The 19,139-nt window shown below is 40.6% G+C and overlaps 1 protein-coding gene and 1 non-coding gene across 2 annotated transcripts; one reads left to right on the top strand and one right to left on the bottom strand.

Moving 5' to 3' along the window:
* Nucleotides 1-3,357: 3,357 nt before the first annotated feature.
* arhgap25 (Rho GTPase activating protein 25) lies at nt 3,358-17,367 on the bottom strand. Its single transcript, XM_088302405.1, has 11 exons — nt 17,239-17,367; nt 10,720-10,928; nt 9,746-9,833; nt 9,135-9,245; nt 8,464-8,668; nt 7,159-7,291; nt 6,962-7,035; nt 6,703-6,824; nt 5,883-6,037; nt 4,829-5,349; nt 3,358-3,810 (listed from the first exon to the last, which is right to left on the bottom strand). The coding sequence occupies exons 1-11, from the start codon at nt 17,300-17,302 to the stop codon at nt 3,609-3,611; spliced, it is 1,884 nt and encodes a 627-aa protein (XP_088158531.1). The 5' UTR covers nt 17,303-17,367; the 3' UTR covers nt 3,358-3,608.
* Nucleotides 12,796-12,868, top strand: trnaa-agc (transfer RNA alanine (anticodon AGC)). Its single transcript has one exon. It is a non-coding gene; the product is annotated as a tRNA-Ala (tRNA).
* Nucleotides 17,368-19,139: the final 1,772 nt, after the last annotated feature.

The raw sequence follows: 19,139 nt of genomic DNA on the forward strand, positions 1-19,139 counted from the left end.
TCTGTTCGCCGTTGTTGATGCGCCATTGACCCGTTCTTTTTGTCAAAGTACGCCAGTCATTTGAGACCTTTGCATATTAGAGGACAGCTAAACACTTATCCAAACGAAATTGAAATGTAATGAGCTGTGCGGCCTAATGACCCAGAACTCTTTCCACATTTCCTCATACGTACTATTGCACATTGTACTGTCAATGAAGTCAGAAATAGGATATTAATGTAATTTCAATATTTCATGAGGGACAATCCTTCATTGTTGAACTTGAATGGTCACCGTGTACATGGCATGGCTCACTGTGCCGTCACCAAGCTGCTTCCTGCTGTGATAACAAAATGGCCTCCCTGGCATAGGAAAGAACATTCCTGCTCTCCACCTGAACTCGTGACTGTCGCTCTCATTCCTGAGCTTCTTCGCGTGACCCGGAGATACACTCGGTGCGTCACCCAGATGGGAAGCAATGAGCTATTCCCTCGCGTGCCACTCATCTGCCATGGTAACACTTGACAGACGTGCTTTTATCTGCTGCACAGTAAAACTGCTGTCGCAACTGACATCACACCTTCCTGATGACACATTTAAGGGTTGATAGTAGCTTAGTGCACACACACACACATACACGCACGCACGCACTGATGTCATTTTTACTTGCAAACCTATTATATACGTGCCAATGTTAAGATCATCCGAGTGTCCCTTTAACTTCAATCAAATATTTAAATAAAATTTACCCCATCACCAAAATGTAGCTCATGGTTTAGAAATGATCTGTACTTGGGACATTCAATGTCATTTGCATAAGGAGTGCTTGTTATACCCAGGAAGTCACCCATTGGTGTATGAATGGGTACACGTGACATAGGTCAAAATGAGGCTTTGTGAAGTGCATTGGGGATCATATGGTGGCGATAAAGTGCACTCTGTTTACCACTTGTAACCCAGACTGTACTCAAATGCATGCTTTGAACTACGTGGACATTCCCATAATTATCCAGATACTCCCATTAATCCTATCCTATATCTTATACTTATATTAGTCCTATTATGTTGCAACTCTACTTAGACAATGACCATATGTTCTTTAGTTTGACCCTCATGCTATGATTATGATCCTAAATGCCACCACATTTGGAATCATGGAATATTTAAAGATGTACTGTAACCACACAGAGTGTAATTTACATTCACAATGTGTTCGCTTGCTGGCTAGGATTGCTATTGACTTTGCCATCTTGCACTTTGTTCACTTTATCTTCATAGGACTTTATCTTGTGTTTTGTCCCTGGCAGGATATTGCTTCATTGTTTTGCGTTTTCTTAAAAAAATCGGAGCCTTTTCACACTCAGTTCGAACGCTTGGTGTCTGATATTTATATATATATATATATATATATATATATATATATATAGAGAGAGAGAGAGAGAGGGAGAGAGAGAGAGAGATAGAGATAGATAGATAGATAGTTAGATATAGATATAGATATAGATATAGATATAGATATAGATATAGATATAGATATAGATATAGATATAGATAGATAGATAGATGTGGATATATATAGATCAGGCGTGGGCAAACTACGACTTGGGGGCCACATGCGGTCCGTTAAACGCCCAAGTGTACAATCCATTTTCACTTGTAATGGCTTGGTAATGTTGTAGTGGTTTGTGCTCATAATGGCAGCACACCTTAAAAATATAGAAACAAATGAGGACGCTGTAGACTTGTTTTTTGTGTGTGAATGTTTATTAAATTAATGATGTAATGATAATAAGTGGAGATACGTCGTTTTTCTGATGTGACTGACTTAAAAATAAAATTCGACAGTTTTGAAGTGGCAATACAATTTAATGCTTCATTACAAAAAAATGAGACATGGAACTCATGTTTAACACAATTGAGATAGCATGTTGGTGTGGTGATGCGCACCGTTCGAGAAGACAGCCCCAGTGTTTGTTGAGGACTTTATCTGAAATTGCGGCCCACTCATTCTCACACCGAAGCTGGCAGCTGCAAGCGTTGTGGGACAACGCATGCGACTTCTTGGGAGGCAACCCCGCGACATGAAGAGGCAAGCTGGCAGGACAGCAAGGAGCTAATTTTGTTGTGCTAACGCCTTTTAATGGCCTGAAGCTAATTGTTGCTATGAGCCATGCTGTTATCTGTGGAGGGTCGTGGGGGGACAAAGATCCATGCAAGCCTGCTGGCTGCTGTCACCTGCGTCTGCCTCCTGAGAGCTGACACGACTTTAGCGTATCTAACTGTCCGAAATGTAAATAGTCGGCGTTCTTGCACGCATTGTTCTTTTTGTACGCTTCAAGTGGAGAAGTGATCGGCACAGTATCTCTGATTTTGTGGAGGTGATTACATGAGCCCACGTTTGATGTCAATAAATCCAAACTATTGTGTGGAACACTTCTATACTTTAACAAGTTGAAGTGGACAAGAGTAGTAATGTGTATTTGCATTTTGGTGGCAATCGGTCAACAATTTAGACAACAGAACTGACAAAGCGAGCAATATTACCTTGCTTGCCTCCCTGTTGTGACATAGACGCTGAGACAGGAAAAAATAACGAGCCAAGCTCCAAAAGGGGCGTGACAATTTCTCGTAAATCTCATAAAAATTTTTTTTTCATTTTTACATATAAACATATATAAGTGCCAATGTTAAGTCCCTTTAATAGTAGCGGTCCTGTGCCCAATATTTTTCGCAACACAGACGCTTTTCACATATTTTCACGGACCGTCGAAAACAAGACCAAGATGACTGTCCCGTCGGCGGTGGCCCTGTGTTTGACTACCGTTGCCAAGACGGCCACCATAATTTCATACTATGCAACATGCTGCGACTAATACCGTACATGGACGTTGATGCCTTAGTAGTCTTTTATTCTGAAGTTAACACAAGGAAAGAGTTGCTGTGGTTGTTAATGCACAGGTGTGTGGCAGCGATATGCTTGGAATCCAAATCCCGAGACAATCGAATCAGGCACCAGTGACTATTTTCAGAATGCATGCGCACTTGCGCACTACTTATGTGCACCCCTGACTAGATGGCAAAATATATTACGGTTTTGTATTCTATATTGCAATAGGGACAAGAGTAGATGTTCCACTTTCATGCGTATCATTTTGGTAAGTCCTTAGGTGTGTTTCTGTGACGCAATTTCTTATTTTGCAATCTGCAATGATTTCCTCCTGAAATGTTTAGCAGCCATTACCCGGTAATGCAAAAAGTAGTACGTCGCCTCTCTCGACCCTTTCCTGTCATTTTAAATTCCCAGAAGCCATGTCAGCTGTCTGTGTTGTGCTACAGTGACACATGGAGCAATCAGTCATGCTAAATGCAAACCTAGAATTATGTTGGAAAGGTTTAATGAGGGATCTATTTGAGGTACTCATTTATCCATGTAGATGATTAACTGGGGGAAGACATCTATGAGAGAAAATATGAGAGAAAGAAGAGAAATTATCAGGGTGCCTCTTTGTTAACATCTACTTGACAGATGGCTCTCAAAGGAGCCACCAAAAACTACTCATATGGACTCAGCATCCAAGAAGAAATGCTCCAAAGGACACCAACAATAAACCAAAAACATTTCCCAATTGTTAAGTGGGAGTTTGTTGCTTTCGACTGAGAAACTGCTGAATGTCCCGTTGTAGTTCTTCATTTCTTCTCTGAGTTTCATCTCGGGTGCGCTCCGCATTTTTTAGGCATATTTCCAAAGCTGCCACATGGCGGCGCTCCGCCTCCAGAGTATTTTGAAGCTCAAAGACAGTGGCCCTCAGCTCCTTCATCTCCAGCTGCAACCTGCAAGGCACAATGGGATAGTGGGTCCAAAAAACAACAAATGTTCATGTATATTTAGGTCACAAAGCATTTATTTATTACTACTTCTATCAGATAAAACCCATCCATTTATCTGTACTTTAGAGCGCTTGTCCTCATTAGGGTCACAGGTGACTTACTTTCTAAATTTACGTTGGGCAAGGGCACACATTGGACCGGTCGCCACAAGACAAAAAGTTAGGCATATTTAGCTTTCGAGTGAAATTTCAGAACGAATCGAAAATATTCCTTCAGTCTCTAAACTTTTCAATGCAAGTCCAACTGATAAATACTTTAGTAGTCTTTGCAAATTTTGATGTTCTATATAAAAAATCTGAAAGGAAAACTTCATAACAGGTCCATGAAAAAAGTCCAGTTCTACACCTTTCTGTGACACTTCCAGTCTTTCTTGTTGTAACCTGCTGATGATTGTTTGTGACACTCTAAGATCAAAGGATCCTGTTTGAAACCTTGCAAAGGCGAATTCTTATTGCCGTCTTGGTCTTCTGATGTCAAAATGTGAACCGCATGATGGAAGAGGCTTGTTTAAATACCAACGGGAATGTATTGGTCCATTCATGGAGCAATCAAAATCACCTGTTGTAAATGTTGCCATTCCGCGCCGTGTGAAAGAACAGCAGATTGCGCGAAAAGTACTGAATCACTGAACATTCAAAAGATTAAATGCCAAATTAAGTTTCTGTGTAAAGGTTAAATTGTGTTTTAGGTGGATCCTGAAATTCATTTTTGTGTGGAGTGATGTCATATTGAAGACAAACACCCACTTACCATCTCATTCACATCTACAGGCTGTACAAATTAGATTCTGACATGCATGTTTTCGGTGAAAATCGAATTAGCATGTGGCAAATTCCAGCCGAGTTGAGACTTGAGTCTGGAACCTCTCAACTGTAACCGTAAGCCTAATCACAAGTTCACTGTGCTCCCTTTATATGAAATAATAAGATTGCCTAAAACCAAATGCAATGTTAGTCCAAACCTGTCAAGAGATTGCTCGTTGTCTCTCTCCTGTTCGGTCCTGTTGTTGACCTCCTGGCTCCCTACTAAGGGCTCAACACCCTCTTGGGCCCGAACAGACTGCGAGCCACTGTCAGTTTTTTGGGTGCTAGAAGTAGTGGAAGTCTTGTTATCGGTTCCGTCTTGCACTCTGAACTTCACGTCTTCCTGCTTGATGCTTGTCAGTGTGCCTTTTAAAAAAGAGCCTGAACTGCGGAGATCCAGGATTGTAAAGATGTCCTCTGACAACGTCCCACTCTTATCTTCCACCAGCTCCTGGATGCGACTCCAGCGGTTGAGGGCACCAGCCTTTGCTGCCATCCCCGTGAGGGGGCAGTTGAAGGTGGGCAGCGTTTGGGTACGTTTGCGGGGGCTCGCAGACCAGATGTCAGAAGAAGACATTGAATCTTGTAGGACATCTGGAGTGCTGCCGTTTTCTCTCAGGGGACCTGGACTGTCATTTTTCTCCACATCGGTAGACTCAGAGAAAGAAGAATCACCCATCTGGAACAGAAATTAATTAATTAATTAGGAAAAGTAATGTTTGTGTATGTTTCCTTTATATTGGACTGAAGCATTTAAATTTCTAATTGGACAAAAAAAGTACAAAGACTGGAATCAGTGCAGCCGAGACAAAACGCTTAGACTCTTGGGAGTAATGAATACAATTTTACGGAACAAGACTGTATTATAATCTGTTCCCTAATGGTGTTAATAGCACATTTGCTTGACTTTGGTGCAAGCAATGTGCGTTCAGTTCTCACTCAGCGACAGTGAGAATGGTTGACCACCCTGTGACTGACTGGTGACCCATTCAGTGTGTCGACTGACTTTTGCATAAAGACAGGTGGGAGAGGCTCCAGAATCCTGCGCCACTGAAAAGGATAAGCATTTTTAAATGGATGGATGAAATTTAGCTTGCAAAAATAGCAGTTGTTTCATGACTTTGTGTTTTTCAAGCATTAGGTTTACTTTTGATCACAGTCATTCCTTGACCTGCATTCAGAGAGGGGAAAAAGGGCTGCGTATTGTCATACCTCAGAAGACTCCCAGCCCACAAAGTTGCGAGGAGAGTTCTTCTGGTTGTCGGCCTTGTTCGAAGGAGGCGAGGGAGGCACGTCGTTACATAAAGGGAACAAAGTCTTGTGTTGTCGGATCATCACTGTCATCAACTTCTGGATGTGTGGAGTTGCTGACAACAAAACAAACCTTGATCATTGGTGGATGCTTTCCTCTGACTGAATGACAGCTATAAGTATCCAGGAATAGACTTTTTGTTCAACAACAGAATACTGGAACAATGAAATCAAAACAAAATGGATCCCCTCTAAAATGGGATAGCTCATCTAAAGTGGTAAATTCAAATGAATAAATGTGTAAAAAAAAAAATCATCACAATTCTGCCTATACAAAAAGAAAAATGCTTGACGTTTTGATTGACACTGTCATGTGTTCATTGAGAAGTAGGCTACAGTATGTTTTTCATTATGTTTTTTATCTGAAGAGGTACAGAAGTGCATTGAGCATATTTTGTCCCACTAATTTAGCCAGCCATGGTAATCCAAATGACAGGAATAGCCTGCTTTGATAATCCTTATGTATGGAAGTCGCTGCAATTAGACTGCACAGCTGGACTTCATGTTATGGTTTTCCAACATATTTGGAAGAAAATGCTTGACATGTCTTATAGTTTGTCACCTGCTAAGATCCACTTTTAACATCACACTATACGGTAATCATTAGCTAAGATTGCATCTTCTCACTGAGCCTGATATCTGCCACGCTTTCTCTCAAAGTCAGCTGGGATAGTCTCCAGCTCAGCTGTGAACCTCTTAAGTAAAAGCACGATGTTGGTACCCTTCATTACTGAGATGGGGTCTTCTAACTGTGGTTTGAGCAGGTTGATCCCCATCACTGTGGCCAGGTTCTCCACGTTCATCTTGTTAACTTTGGATTTCAGCTGAACCTCAAATAAGAACCTGTGGAACAAACGGGTTTGTGGTGGAATTTGCTGCATGAATTGTAATTGTACTTTAAAGTGTTAACACGGACGGGTATTGGGCATAAATATAGAGTATGCCGTTTTTATCTCATATTCCGCAATGCTTCAGCTTACCGGCAGACATAACTTAGGAGATTGTAGTTGATTCTAGGGAGGAGCCCAATCTGTTTCTCTAAATTTTTGTGACCCTGAAAAGAAGCACAAAGATTTTGTCACAGGAGGGCACACACGCTGGACATTTTCAGACACACAAGAACACAAAGTGGAAGCAAATCTGCAGAAGTGCAGACTTGACTCGAGGTAAAACATACTTCTTCATTGCCAGAGTCCAGCATGCTGGTGCAGTCCAAAAAGTCTTGGTACTGTGTCCATGGCACCACAGGTTCTGGCAGCTCTCGCAAGTACAACTTGAGCAGTGATGCCACCGTGTGGACATCTGTGTCACTGTGACAAAAATGACAACTTCACTTCACTCACTGTTAACTACAATATGCACACTTGCACAATGAAATCAAATCTCTTTGCTGAAGGGCTGCATCAAGCATATGTAGTAAATTAATTGTGATTATTCACATTTTTGAACTACCATTTTTTTGTGAAGCTTGTAACAGATATTTACTTGCATAATATCTTGTCATTAATGTAAAATCACCAAATATTAAGTATATTTAAACTATTTAACAGCTCTCTTTGATCCTTTAACAGCTCTCTTTGATCCTTGAATGCGATCTAAACTGAGTCATCTTTACAGGCATGTTTCCTCAAAACAATTCTCAAAACGTATACGGAACGGTAGTTCTGCCCACAAGCCCACACGCACAATTGGTTTGCAAGGCCCAGTGTTAAATTGAGCACAGTGTTTTGTTGTGAGATGATGTGCTCAAGATGTACGGATTATATTGTACAGTATTTGAATTTGGCTTTGCAAAGTAAGCAAACTATTTTTGAAGTAAATAAAAAAGGGTTGACTGAGTTAAAAATACTTAGCTGCCTTAACACTTTTTAGGATTAATCGACGGAGTTAACGTTTTAACTTTGACAGCATGGTGAAAAACAAATCCATACAATGAATCTGACTCCTTTATCTTTTAGCCAAAATCTTGAGGGTTTGACGTACCCATTGCAGTGGCCAGTGATGACTTTACATTTACCATTCAGTGTGTCACACTTGACCACACACAGACAGCCTAAATGTACTGAAATAAGCTGTGTGGAAAAACAAATCTTATCATATTGTGTAACACATGCACGCATCCTCTTGCATGCTCAGCCAGAACAGGATGTGGTGTTATCTGCCACTCAAGTTTCTCTGCAGGTCTGTCATAGTTCACTGCTTTTCTTATACAAGAGAGCTGTTGGTTTGATTTAGTCTTTTACCCCCTGGTTGGTAAAGTTAATGTGACATGTGATCTTCAGAGTGAGGAAATGATCCCTCTTTTACCAACTTGTCAAATTAGTCTTCTGGCTCTTTTTTTTTTGTGTGATTAGCAAATTATCTCAAAGCCAGTCAAAATAAGTCAGATGCACAAGTCACAGAAATCTTATGAGGATTTTGTGTGTTGGACCCGCCCGAATGAGGACAAATGGATGGAGATATAACAGAGGACGTGAGTGACCTGGGGAAGGATGGCCTTTCTCCTGCATCGAAAGCGTCTCGGAATTGTTTGACAGCATTGTCTTGACCAGGGAGGCGGAAGATGCCCTCCTCATTTAGACCTTGTTCTCTGATATATTCCACACACTTCTGGACCAGGATTGGTACCATCTGGGACCCAAAACGTTGCTCATACAGTATTGTTTCCCTCAGACTTTTTCCAAACACTACAGGGGCACAGACAGAAGATATTTAAAATCAATCATGTCTCTCTGACTTTCTCTCTCGCCCTCTCTCTCTCTCTCTCTCTCTCTCTCTCTCACTGTCTAACACTCGCTCTTCTCTTTCCTGCTCTGCTCCCTCCCTCCGTTTCTCAAATTGTCTCTCTCGCTCTCTCTGTCCTTCATACCTCTCTCCCTCTCTCTCATTCTCTCTAACTTTCTTTCTCTCTTTGACACTCTCTCTCACTCTCTGTCTCTCTCTCTCTCGCTCAAGAAGATATTGTGACATATTACCTTATATATTCCTATATTCCTTAGTATAGTGGCTTGTACTGTTTTACAAAAAAAAAAAATTAACTATGAATTACAACTGTAACTGTAAAAAAGGTGAATAAATAACTGTGACAAGCATTGAGCTATTGCTGAATCATTTTTTTAACTGGACTGTTTAAGGTATTTGATGTTACGGAACCTCCACTGGGAACACCAATGACTCTCCGCAGGGTTCGGACCCACTCATCCATATCAGTTTGGGAGTTGGCCATGAACACATGAGGGCATCGCTCTTTATCCGCACTTGTACCTGCCGGAAATAAACATTTAATGAATATTAGATACAATAACAAGTTAAATAAATTGATCTAGCTGTTCATATGTCTGTTTGGAATTAGTTGCTCAACCCTTTTATACACAAAGTATATTATTACTATATCATTATTAGTATATCATGCTTACATCATGCAAAATAGGAAGTTAAAGTCAACTATAGGAATTTTATTGTGGATATGACTTGGGTGGAGGTACTAACTTCCTAGTATTTCTTTCATACTCAACTTTGTAAATAGAGAGCACTTTAAAAAAACATTGCTGCATAGAAACCAACGTGCTGTACAGCAAAATTACTCATTACTAAAGATCACTAAAACAATAACTTAATAACATAAAAACAGTAAAACACAACAAAACACAAAAACAAGACAGTTTTATGGTGAGTCAAAAGCCAAAGAATAAAAATGCATTTAAGACAAATTTTAATGATGGCCCATCTAAAGATGGGGGCTTGCCTAACAATACAAATCTTACCTGGTATGATTTCGAAGATGTACTTGCCAGGCTCATCTGAGTTTGAGGAAAGTTCATTAACCTTGCTGAACTGAAGCTGGATAAAGCCCTAAAAAACAAAATGCTGTAAAAACACAGGGCCATGGACAAACTTTCAGTGAATATACTGACTCAAGACACAAGCCAAACTACAGGAGAATCGTAATAAAGAAGAAGAATGTAGAAAAGTTGTGAAATGCTCTATATAAATAAAGTTGTATTGTATTGTATACCCTGAATGGTCATACAACCATATATATATATATATATATATATATATATATATAAAGAGAGAGAGAGAGAGAGAGAGAGCAGTTTTGATTGGGTCGGAGAGCCTTAATTTGAAACTTTCCCGACCCAATCAGCTGTTTTAGGACGCAGCTCTGACGAAGGCTGAAGTGACAGCCAAACTGTCAGTGTGGTAGAGTTTTTTGCTCTCCACCAGAAAAAAAATGTTGTTTGAGTAAAAGAAATCTATTGAAAAAGAAGACAAGATGAACGCTATATATTGTACGATTCTTCCATTCTCTAACAGTCTAGTCTCCACTCCATGTCCGGTCGTTCAGGCACAATATTGTTGGCCTCCTGAGCATGTGGTTCATACATGTATGGTCCAAGGAACGTAAATCCAACAAGCTCTTCTTCCTCCAACTCTTCAAATACCTGCATCCCCTCAGATACGTTTGATATTTCGCTTTCCGAGTCAATTTCTGACTGGCTTAATACACTTTCTAATGTTGCGCCCACAATTCCTAGTTTGTCGCTCGACAGAATCTCCCTTCGGAAAAACTTTTATTTTGTCCGATATACCAATTTTTTTTTCTTTCATACATTATTATTTATATTACGTATAATTGTTTTACTTGTGATGCAAAAAGATTTGATTTGCCATTTTCAGGACTTAACTCACGCTAGGTCTTTAAATAGATTTATTTTTTTTAAAAAGCATCTCTTACCAGGGTGGGCGTTTCGCGATCATCTTTGTGGTAGGTCAGAGTGTTGCCCCTTAGCACAAAGTATCGCTGGTGCCAGTTCTTTACAAGAGACCTTTGTTGTTTCTTGAGCCAGCCAGCCTTCAAAGGCCTCTCCATGGACTTGGAAGTGACTTGTGAGCCCGGATTCAGACCCGAGCTACCCTCACTGGATAATATGCTCTTAGAGCGCGCTGGAACAAAGGAAACAGATGAAGAATGGCAAAACGAACAATTTTCATTTTACAGAAAAAGTAACCGAAACTTCTACACAAGTCGACTGCTGCAGTGCTCTTCCTCTTTTTGCTGTGAATGTGCATCAGCATCAAAGGGTGGAGAGGCCCATTTCTGCTCTATGCTTATACATTCAGGGTGAATAGAAACGGCTTCTTTGTGCTGACCAAGATCCTGTTGGGCATTCTGCACAGAGCGGTTGTGGTTTGGGTTAAGGTTTGGTAGCAATAGCATTGTATTTAGCAAAGACACAAAAAAAGGTCAGCCATGAAGTACTGTGCACTAGCAAAAAGGGGCACACTATGAACCCAATTCTGAAGGTTGAGTTATACTGTCAAACATTCTTGGCGTGATGAAAGAAGTGAGGTCAAAGGCTACTAGGTGTCGACATAGTAGGATAGAATAGATGGTCCAGGATCAGTTAATCAGTTGTGTTTTAATTTGCTCGTCTTGTGATGTAAAAATAGAGAAGGAGAGAAGAAGTAGGAACTCGCTGGAGTACACAGGAAGTTGCTGTACCACTACCCACTGGCCTCCGCCTGCAAGCTCAAATATTCTTTGGTCTCATTTCCAAAAGCATCACCTTCCTACGATTAGATACCATGCGCACTGTCACACCACAAATTGATATTCATGGTTCAGTCAACCACCACAAACACACACCACAAATTTTAAAAAGTGGGTGTACTTCTGATTTATTAGACTGGCATTCATGAAGGAAATCTAGACCACAAACATCTGAGTGATGTCACCATAATGGAGCATGCAGTACTTTGTGGCTCAGCATTTTAAAAACCAGTTTCTTTTTTCTTGTAGTCGGCAATGTGACACGGCTTCATTTGGAGGTATTCAAGTCCAAGTTCATCTTACTGACTGTGGCCCGCTAAATCAACTCATGAGCACCTACCTCATGTTTTAATTTGCTCTTTACTTTAATAACAGTATTAGCTATTTATATATTTATTAATTTACAATTTAATATTCATGTGTGCTCGCAGTCGTAACAGACCTCGGGGAAGCCATAACTACAATGTGGCCTGTGACAAAAATGAGTCTGACATCTGTGTAACATGAGGAGCAGAATTTGGAACCAGTAGCAGGCAAGACATGCACGTGGAAAAGTAAAAGTCTTTATATGCAAAAATATATAATAACAGAGCAGGGCTGCATGCAGAAGGCATGAAGGAAAGCTTGACATTCTGACAACACGTCACGGAGCCATTTGATCTTAAATACTGCCAAACACCATGCCATGTCCAATCTTACATGACAAAATAAAGGTGACAAAATAAAATGACTACAGCACCTCACAACATCAAGTACTCAACCCAAAACAAAGTAACAACCTAGCCAACCAACTAAGCCCTAGAGGGAATGTGAGGGAACTCCCAGTAGAATTCCCACAGGAGGGAAGGGTCCAGAATGAGGAATATTGAGACCCGGAAACGTTCCTCTGGACCATTTGGAAGGAGAGCTGAGGGGGCTAGAGGAGAGCAGCTTCAGGAGGAAGGCATGAGAAGGGAGAGCGTTTCCGGCAGGCATCCTGAATGGTGTCTGTAAATAGCCATTTGGGAGTCCAAACTTGACAGGCTGGAGGGAGCTTCTCTTATTGGAGTGCTTATCAAATAGTGGGGCAGTGCAACGCTGGGGGGGGACGTGTGATGCTGGGGAATGTGCTTTTCCCCCCCGCTGTACTACAATAAAGTGTAATTGCACATCCACTCCAATAGTTGGCAGTGGCGGTCTCATGGCCTATTGTGTGCAGCGAGTAGGTTTTCTTCTTGCTGGGGGTTGTAACAGAAAATTATTGAGAAGCACTGCCTTTACGGGGAATTAGCTCAAATGGTAGAGCGCTCGCTTAGCATGCGAGAGGTAGCGGGATCGATGCCCGCATTCTCCAATAAAAACTTTATGGCCGAGTGGTCTAAGGCGCCGCGTTCAGGACCCAGTCTCCCCAGGAGGCCTGGGTTCGAATCTCGAATTTCCCCATTGTGGGACTAATAAAGGGAATTATTATTGGGACTTACTGGTCGGGGTCAGTCCAGAGATTGGATTCTGCAGTTGCATGGGGACTCTTGGGTCAGAGTGGGCATTGAGTGATAAAATACCATATGTTTCCACAAAAAATGCAAAGACGCTGTCCCAACCCGCCAGTAACATTCCTCTTTGGAGATGCATGTTCTGCAAAGTTACATTGATTCTTCTCCGACGGCAGCAGCCTTGTCAATAGAGAAACGCTCTGGTGACATTCTCTGATTCTAGTGTCAATCTAAATCACTAAGGCGATTCCATTCGAGAGACTCTCTCTCTTCATCTACTCTCAGAGGCTGAAATCCTGAATTCAATGGCATAGTCCGCAGCTGACTGAGACCCCTGATGCCTCTTTTCGAATGACTGATTAATAAAGGGCTGATCAAAGATTCTACACATCTCCGCAGAAAAAGAGGCAAACAACATTTTTGACTTTGACGCCCACAAGGAAATGTCCCACCTCTCTTCTCTTTCACGCAGCACGTAAATAACATAGGTCAATTTAGCGCTCAAAGACGGGAACAGTTCAGGAGGAATCGGCCACAAGTTCCCACCTCCCCGGAAGATTGTTCGTGGGACGCAATGCTGGGTTCCCAGAGACGATCACTCCCTAATTCAAGGTTGATGATGGGTTGGAGCAGATGGTGGTGTCTGCGGCAAAGTGCTGCAGATTGGTTGGATGGCCATCATGTTGATGGAGGTGGAAAGGTTCTGAATAGATTTCATAATCTCTCCCAGGAGTTGCTCATAATGTCTGCCGAGCAGTGCTCCCTGAGCGTGGACTGCTTGGGAAATTGTGTCTGAGTCTGTTGGGTCCATGACAGACCTGGTAAGAACGTACTGTCACGTGTGGAGCAGAATTTGGACCCAGAAGCAGACAGAATACGGAAGTGGAAATGTAAAGTCTTAATACGAAGTCACAACAGAGAACAGGGCTGGATGAAGAAGGCATCATGCCACGACCAATTCTATATAACAAAATCCATCCATCATTCATCCATAATCCGATCAGCTTCTCCTCACGAGGGTCACGGGTGTGTTGGGAGCCAATCACAGCTGTCTTCAGGAAGTAGGCGGGGTACACCCTGAACTGGTTCCCAGCCAATCACACGGCACTCAGAGAAGAACATCCTTCCGCGCTAACAATCACACCTAGGGACAATTTAGTGTGTGCAATCAACCTACCATACATATTTTGGGAATGTGGAAACCGGAGTACCCGGAGGAAAGCCATGCAGGCACGGGAAGAAGATGCAAACTCCACACAGGAAGGCCAAAGCCCAGAATTGAACCCCCACCTCTTAACCCTGAGGCAGTCGTGCTTACCAGTCATTCACCTTGCTTCCCATATATAACAAAATAAAGGTAAGAAAATAAAAGGACCACCGCCAGGCACAAGCAGTAACAACAACCTGTCCTAAAACAATTACATGAATACAATATCACAGTTAGCTAATTTTTTTTTTAGAATTGTGACAAAGGACTTCAGAGTCAGACAGTCATGGTTTACGTCAGGGATGAGCAACTCGTGGCCCATACTCTGAGTGGCCCCTTGATGTACTACAACGTGAGTAGGCCTAATGTTTTTTTGCAAATTTGGAATCCTGCTCCTCAGTTTCAAAGCTATCCATAACCTTGCCCCTCCATACCTAGCTGACCTCATCCATATTCCGACACCTGTCCGTTCTCTCCGTTCTTCCTCCTCTCTCCTCCTCACTGTCCCCCCTGCTCGCCTTGTCACCATGGGAAGCAGAGCCTTCAGTCGCTCTGCTCCCCAGCTCTGGAACACACTCCCCGCTGACCTCCGTAACGCAGACTCATTAACACATTTCAAATCCAACCTCAAAACACATCTGTTTAAACAAGCTTATTCACTCTGACCATAAATTAATTTTCCATTTGTTTTATTTTATCTTATTTTATTTGATGTTGTTTTTAACATTGTATTTATATTTTTAACTGCATGTTGTAAGGTGTCCTTGAGTGCTCAGAAAGGCGCCCACAAATAAAATGTATTATTATTATTATTATTAATGATAAGCAGGACGAACGTACAACCTCAATAATACTTTTTTTTATGTTAATGGTGTTTCAACGTTACAAACATCCCATTAACATGAAAATTAAAAAGAAATATGGCAAAACTGGACATGCATGCTTTTCACAGGAGAGCAACAATATAAAACTTGTTAGGATTTAAAGAAGTTAACACAACGATGACAAAGTCGAATAAACTGGTAAATGTAAATATTAGATTAACTTCTTTCCAATCAGTCAATGTTGATAATTATTGATTTGTTATTATTTTTCTTTTTCCCTTTAACTATTTTGTGTAAACTGTAATATAGTGTAATGAAGTTTCACCGCCACCAATATTGTTAATTAAAATTAGCCAACATTTAACATTCATTCAATGTGTAGTGAACTAATAATCTATTATGGTGCATGCATTAGCGTTGACCAACCACCTTAGGACTGCTTTTTCGTTTTAGCAATCTCATTGTTGCCATACTCCATTCATATTTCACTGCCTTATTTTGACTTAGGAGTGGAATGCAGAGCGTCGGACACGGCTAACACTGGCGCTAGCACTGGCGCTAGCACTGGCGCTAGCACATCACGATAGGGAACCCCTTTACTTGTACACCACGTCTCCATTCTGAGTTGTTTAATCGATCGTGTTAATGGTCATAATATCGTATTGTACCAAATCGACTGGTCATTTATTTGAACAAAGTTACGCAACTCTCTCGTTCTGTGACGCATGCCCGCCTGTTGGTTTCGCTGCTTCTTCTTTGTTGGTGTAAATGACCCTTCTTCATGTTTGGAGGCCACTGCGCGCTGCCTAAAACGCACTCAATGCGGCAGTCGTGGTATGCGTTCTTAATTTTTTTTTTTTATATTGAAAAGTTTATCGAAGGCATTTTCTATGGATGTTGATCACTTGACTATCATGATACATATTGATATGCAAATACCGTCCCAGCTCTACTTAGTGCTCAACATTAAGCCATCTTATTCACTTGACATGAATAAATCCTGCTAGGGAAAACACAAAACAAAACCTCAATGCTAAATGTGTGCCTGTGTGCGTGTGTTTGTGTGTGTGCCTGCGTGCGTGTGCATTGGTGTCCATGTGGCGGGGCTTTTAACTTCCGCCGGCCCAACTGAAGCTCCTGTCACCGTAGGTAAAACTGTCTAGAACCGCCACTGCTGTTACAGCAGTTAGTCAAGCATGAAGGCATATTTAGTTTACCCAATTTTACATCCTGATTTAATGAATGAATTAATCAAGTGGACACACACCTTTAATCACATAAACCCTTCTCTCACAGAGCGGTAAATATCTACGAAGCAAATGTTTTTTTCGTCACAATTTGTTTAAGGTTGCAAAAATGTATGTAAGACATTCAGAGTTTTACTTGTCACATAGAAATTTTGAACATGTTGAAAAAATATTTAGAGTTACAGTCAAAATTTATAAAATATTCTCTAATTCAGTGTTTTTCATTATTTTAAAATTCCCAAATTGTACATCATGAAGAAATATCAATGGAAATAAATGTTAATCAAAAACAGAATACGTTTTATAATTTAGATTCTTCAACTTGTGCACCTTTTGAAAAGATAACAACTTTTCATATCCTGGTATTTTCTCAGGCAGCTTCATGATGTGGATGATGCTCCTAATAATCTGAAAAGACTTTCAGTTGGTTGGTCGAAAGTGTTTCCAAACTTGTGACTGGCCCAATCGGAATCTTCCAAAAGGCACAACAGATGGTTCAACAGGATGCGACTTCCTGTGATTGTGCTAGATTCTCATCCATCCAAGTCAGCACGGAGATGTCACAGCATGTGTGCAAACCTACTTCATCACAATGTTGCAATTAAATATGCCTCAGGGAACAAGGTGTGTTATTGCTGTCATCCCACTAACGCAGGTAAATCCAGTTTTAGTCGGCCAGACTGTTACTTACACATGTGATAAAGAAATACAGTAAATGTGATAACATTTGGATCTATGAGCAAAAATGCAGTCCTATCTCCAATACAAATGTAATGTATTTGACCAACCTGGTGGACTTTCAGATCAACATCCAAAACAACTATCAAATGCTTTTTATACGCCTCCTTGACTGAAGATGAAGACAATTAGTTGTAAGCATTGGCAAACTTTCAAATGCTATTGAAATATGATCTGTCCTACTGTCCATGAAGGCAGCAAGGCCATGCGCTTACCAATGCGAGCTGTTTCAGTTTTGAAGGTGCTGAAATCCCAGTTGCGAGGTAGTTTCAAAGACATACTGTAGTCCTCAATTTATAGCACAGGTCAGTGTTTACGCACGCACACAGTCATAGAAGGCAGATATCGCAAATCATACTTCCTGCTTCCTGTGTTCTTTTTTTGTCACCATTTCAAAAACTAATGTTTCCTCAGACTGTTTCCATGTTCCGACCTGCAGTTTATAAAATTCTTTCGAGGTGATTCCTGAAAACGCCCAGTTGTTTTTAAATGACAAATGATGATTCCATATCATGAATTCTGTGTAAATATGCTGGTCATCTTGTGGTTTGACTCCTATAGTGATGTTTCTGCACACAAAGGAAGATAAACCACATGGGCAATACCTTTTTTTTTTAGTTTATTTTTCAACAAAGCATTTACATTTTAACGTCAAGAGTACATTTGTTTCTATAGACAAATATACATCACAAAGCACTCCACTGTCTAAGAATAATAGAACTCATACTGATTTATAGGAAAACCACAAAATACAATTTCCTCGAAGGCGAGCGAACTATATGTCGTTACAATAATGCACCGCTTTAATACATTCTTAAAAAGGTCTTGCTTGACAGAATTGTGATTATTATGGTCCACAATGACCTTCTTAGTACCATAGGAATGATTTATTCTCTTTGAAACTAGTTGGTTCACTGTTTAGTCTGCCTCTGTGTTGAGAATAGGAAATCAAATATATTTTTAAATTGTCATTGTTTGGTCAAATGTTTCTTCTCAAATCAGCTGAGAGAGTTCTGCCTCCCTTTAGTGGCCGCTTCTAAAAATACTGGGCTTAGGAAAACATCAAAGGAACACAAAAAAAAAATAAGTCCTGATAAAAGGACACAACAGCAGTATCGGTGGAGCTTCTAACCGCATTGCAACGTGAGCACACAGGAGCCAAGTCAACAAGCACTTCATTGCAAGAAAGCAAGCATTTCTCTGTTATTGCAAGTCTTTCCTAAATTACAGCAAAGCTTTAAAAATCTCTTTAGTCTATACAAAATATTAAAGCACACCCAAAGTAGCTCTAAAATATTAAATGTATAATATATCTCTGAGGTGAGTTGATTTGGTCAAATAAATATTTTATGAACGTACACTTACAGCTATGTGGTTGACCGATGGAAAATATGAATGACATCTTTCATTAACTTAATGCTTGCTAGTTACAGTGTATCATAACAAAAAAAATCACTTGCCTGAATTCAAAGAATGTATTTGGGGAGGGAGGTTTAGAGGACATCACATTGGGGGTTTTATTTAGTTATTTATTTTGTCTGGGTTATATTCTGAAAAGGTTGACTGCACAGCACAATAATGAGCTGGTCATTGACCGACATAAGGAAAACAACAGGAGCAAAAAGTGACCTGGATGTCCCTGCTACATTTCTGTGTGGTTTGAACTGAATACAACATTGTCGAGATTCAACATAAGTCTACCTCAGCAAGTTTGCTTTGAGTGGGATGATTATGTAAAAAATGTTTCTTATTACAATATATAGAGAGCAAATGGATGCGCACAAACATAATATAGCAAGTATAATGTGAAAAAGAGTTAGAAATGTTTAACTTCAGCTTCACGGATGGATATGACCCTGATGAAAATTGTCTGTCAATTGCCGCACTGCCACTAATTGATCCTTTGACTTGGAATGTTGTCATGGAAGACAACACACCTCATCACCAAATCCCTACCGCCAATGTAAACATGTCAACTCCACATGAACCTTAACCCACACCTATAAACTGCACCTTACTAAATATATATTTGTATATATTATAAACTAGGATAAACACTTGGGGAATACTTTGTAAGAAAAAAAAATTTTGGCGGGCAGAATTTGATGACATGAAT

This window comes from Idiotropiscis lumnitzeri, chromosome 1, assembly GCF_059441095.1.
Source record: "Idiotropiscis lumnitzeri isolate Australia: NSW breed Sydney's pygmy pipehorse chromosome 1, RoL_Ilum_1.0, whole genome shotgun sequence".
Lineage (NCBI taxonomy): Eukaryota > Metazoa > Chordata > Actinopteri > Syngnathiformes > Syngnathidae > Idiotropiscis > Idiotropiscis lumnitzeri.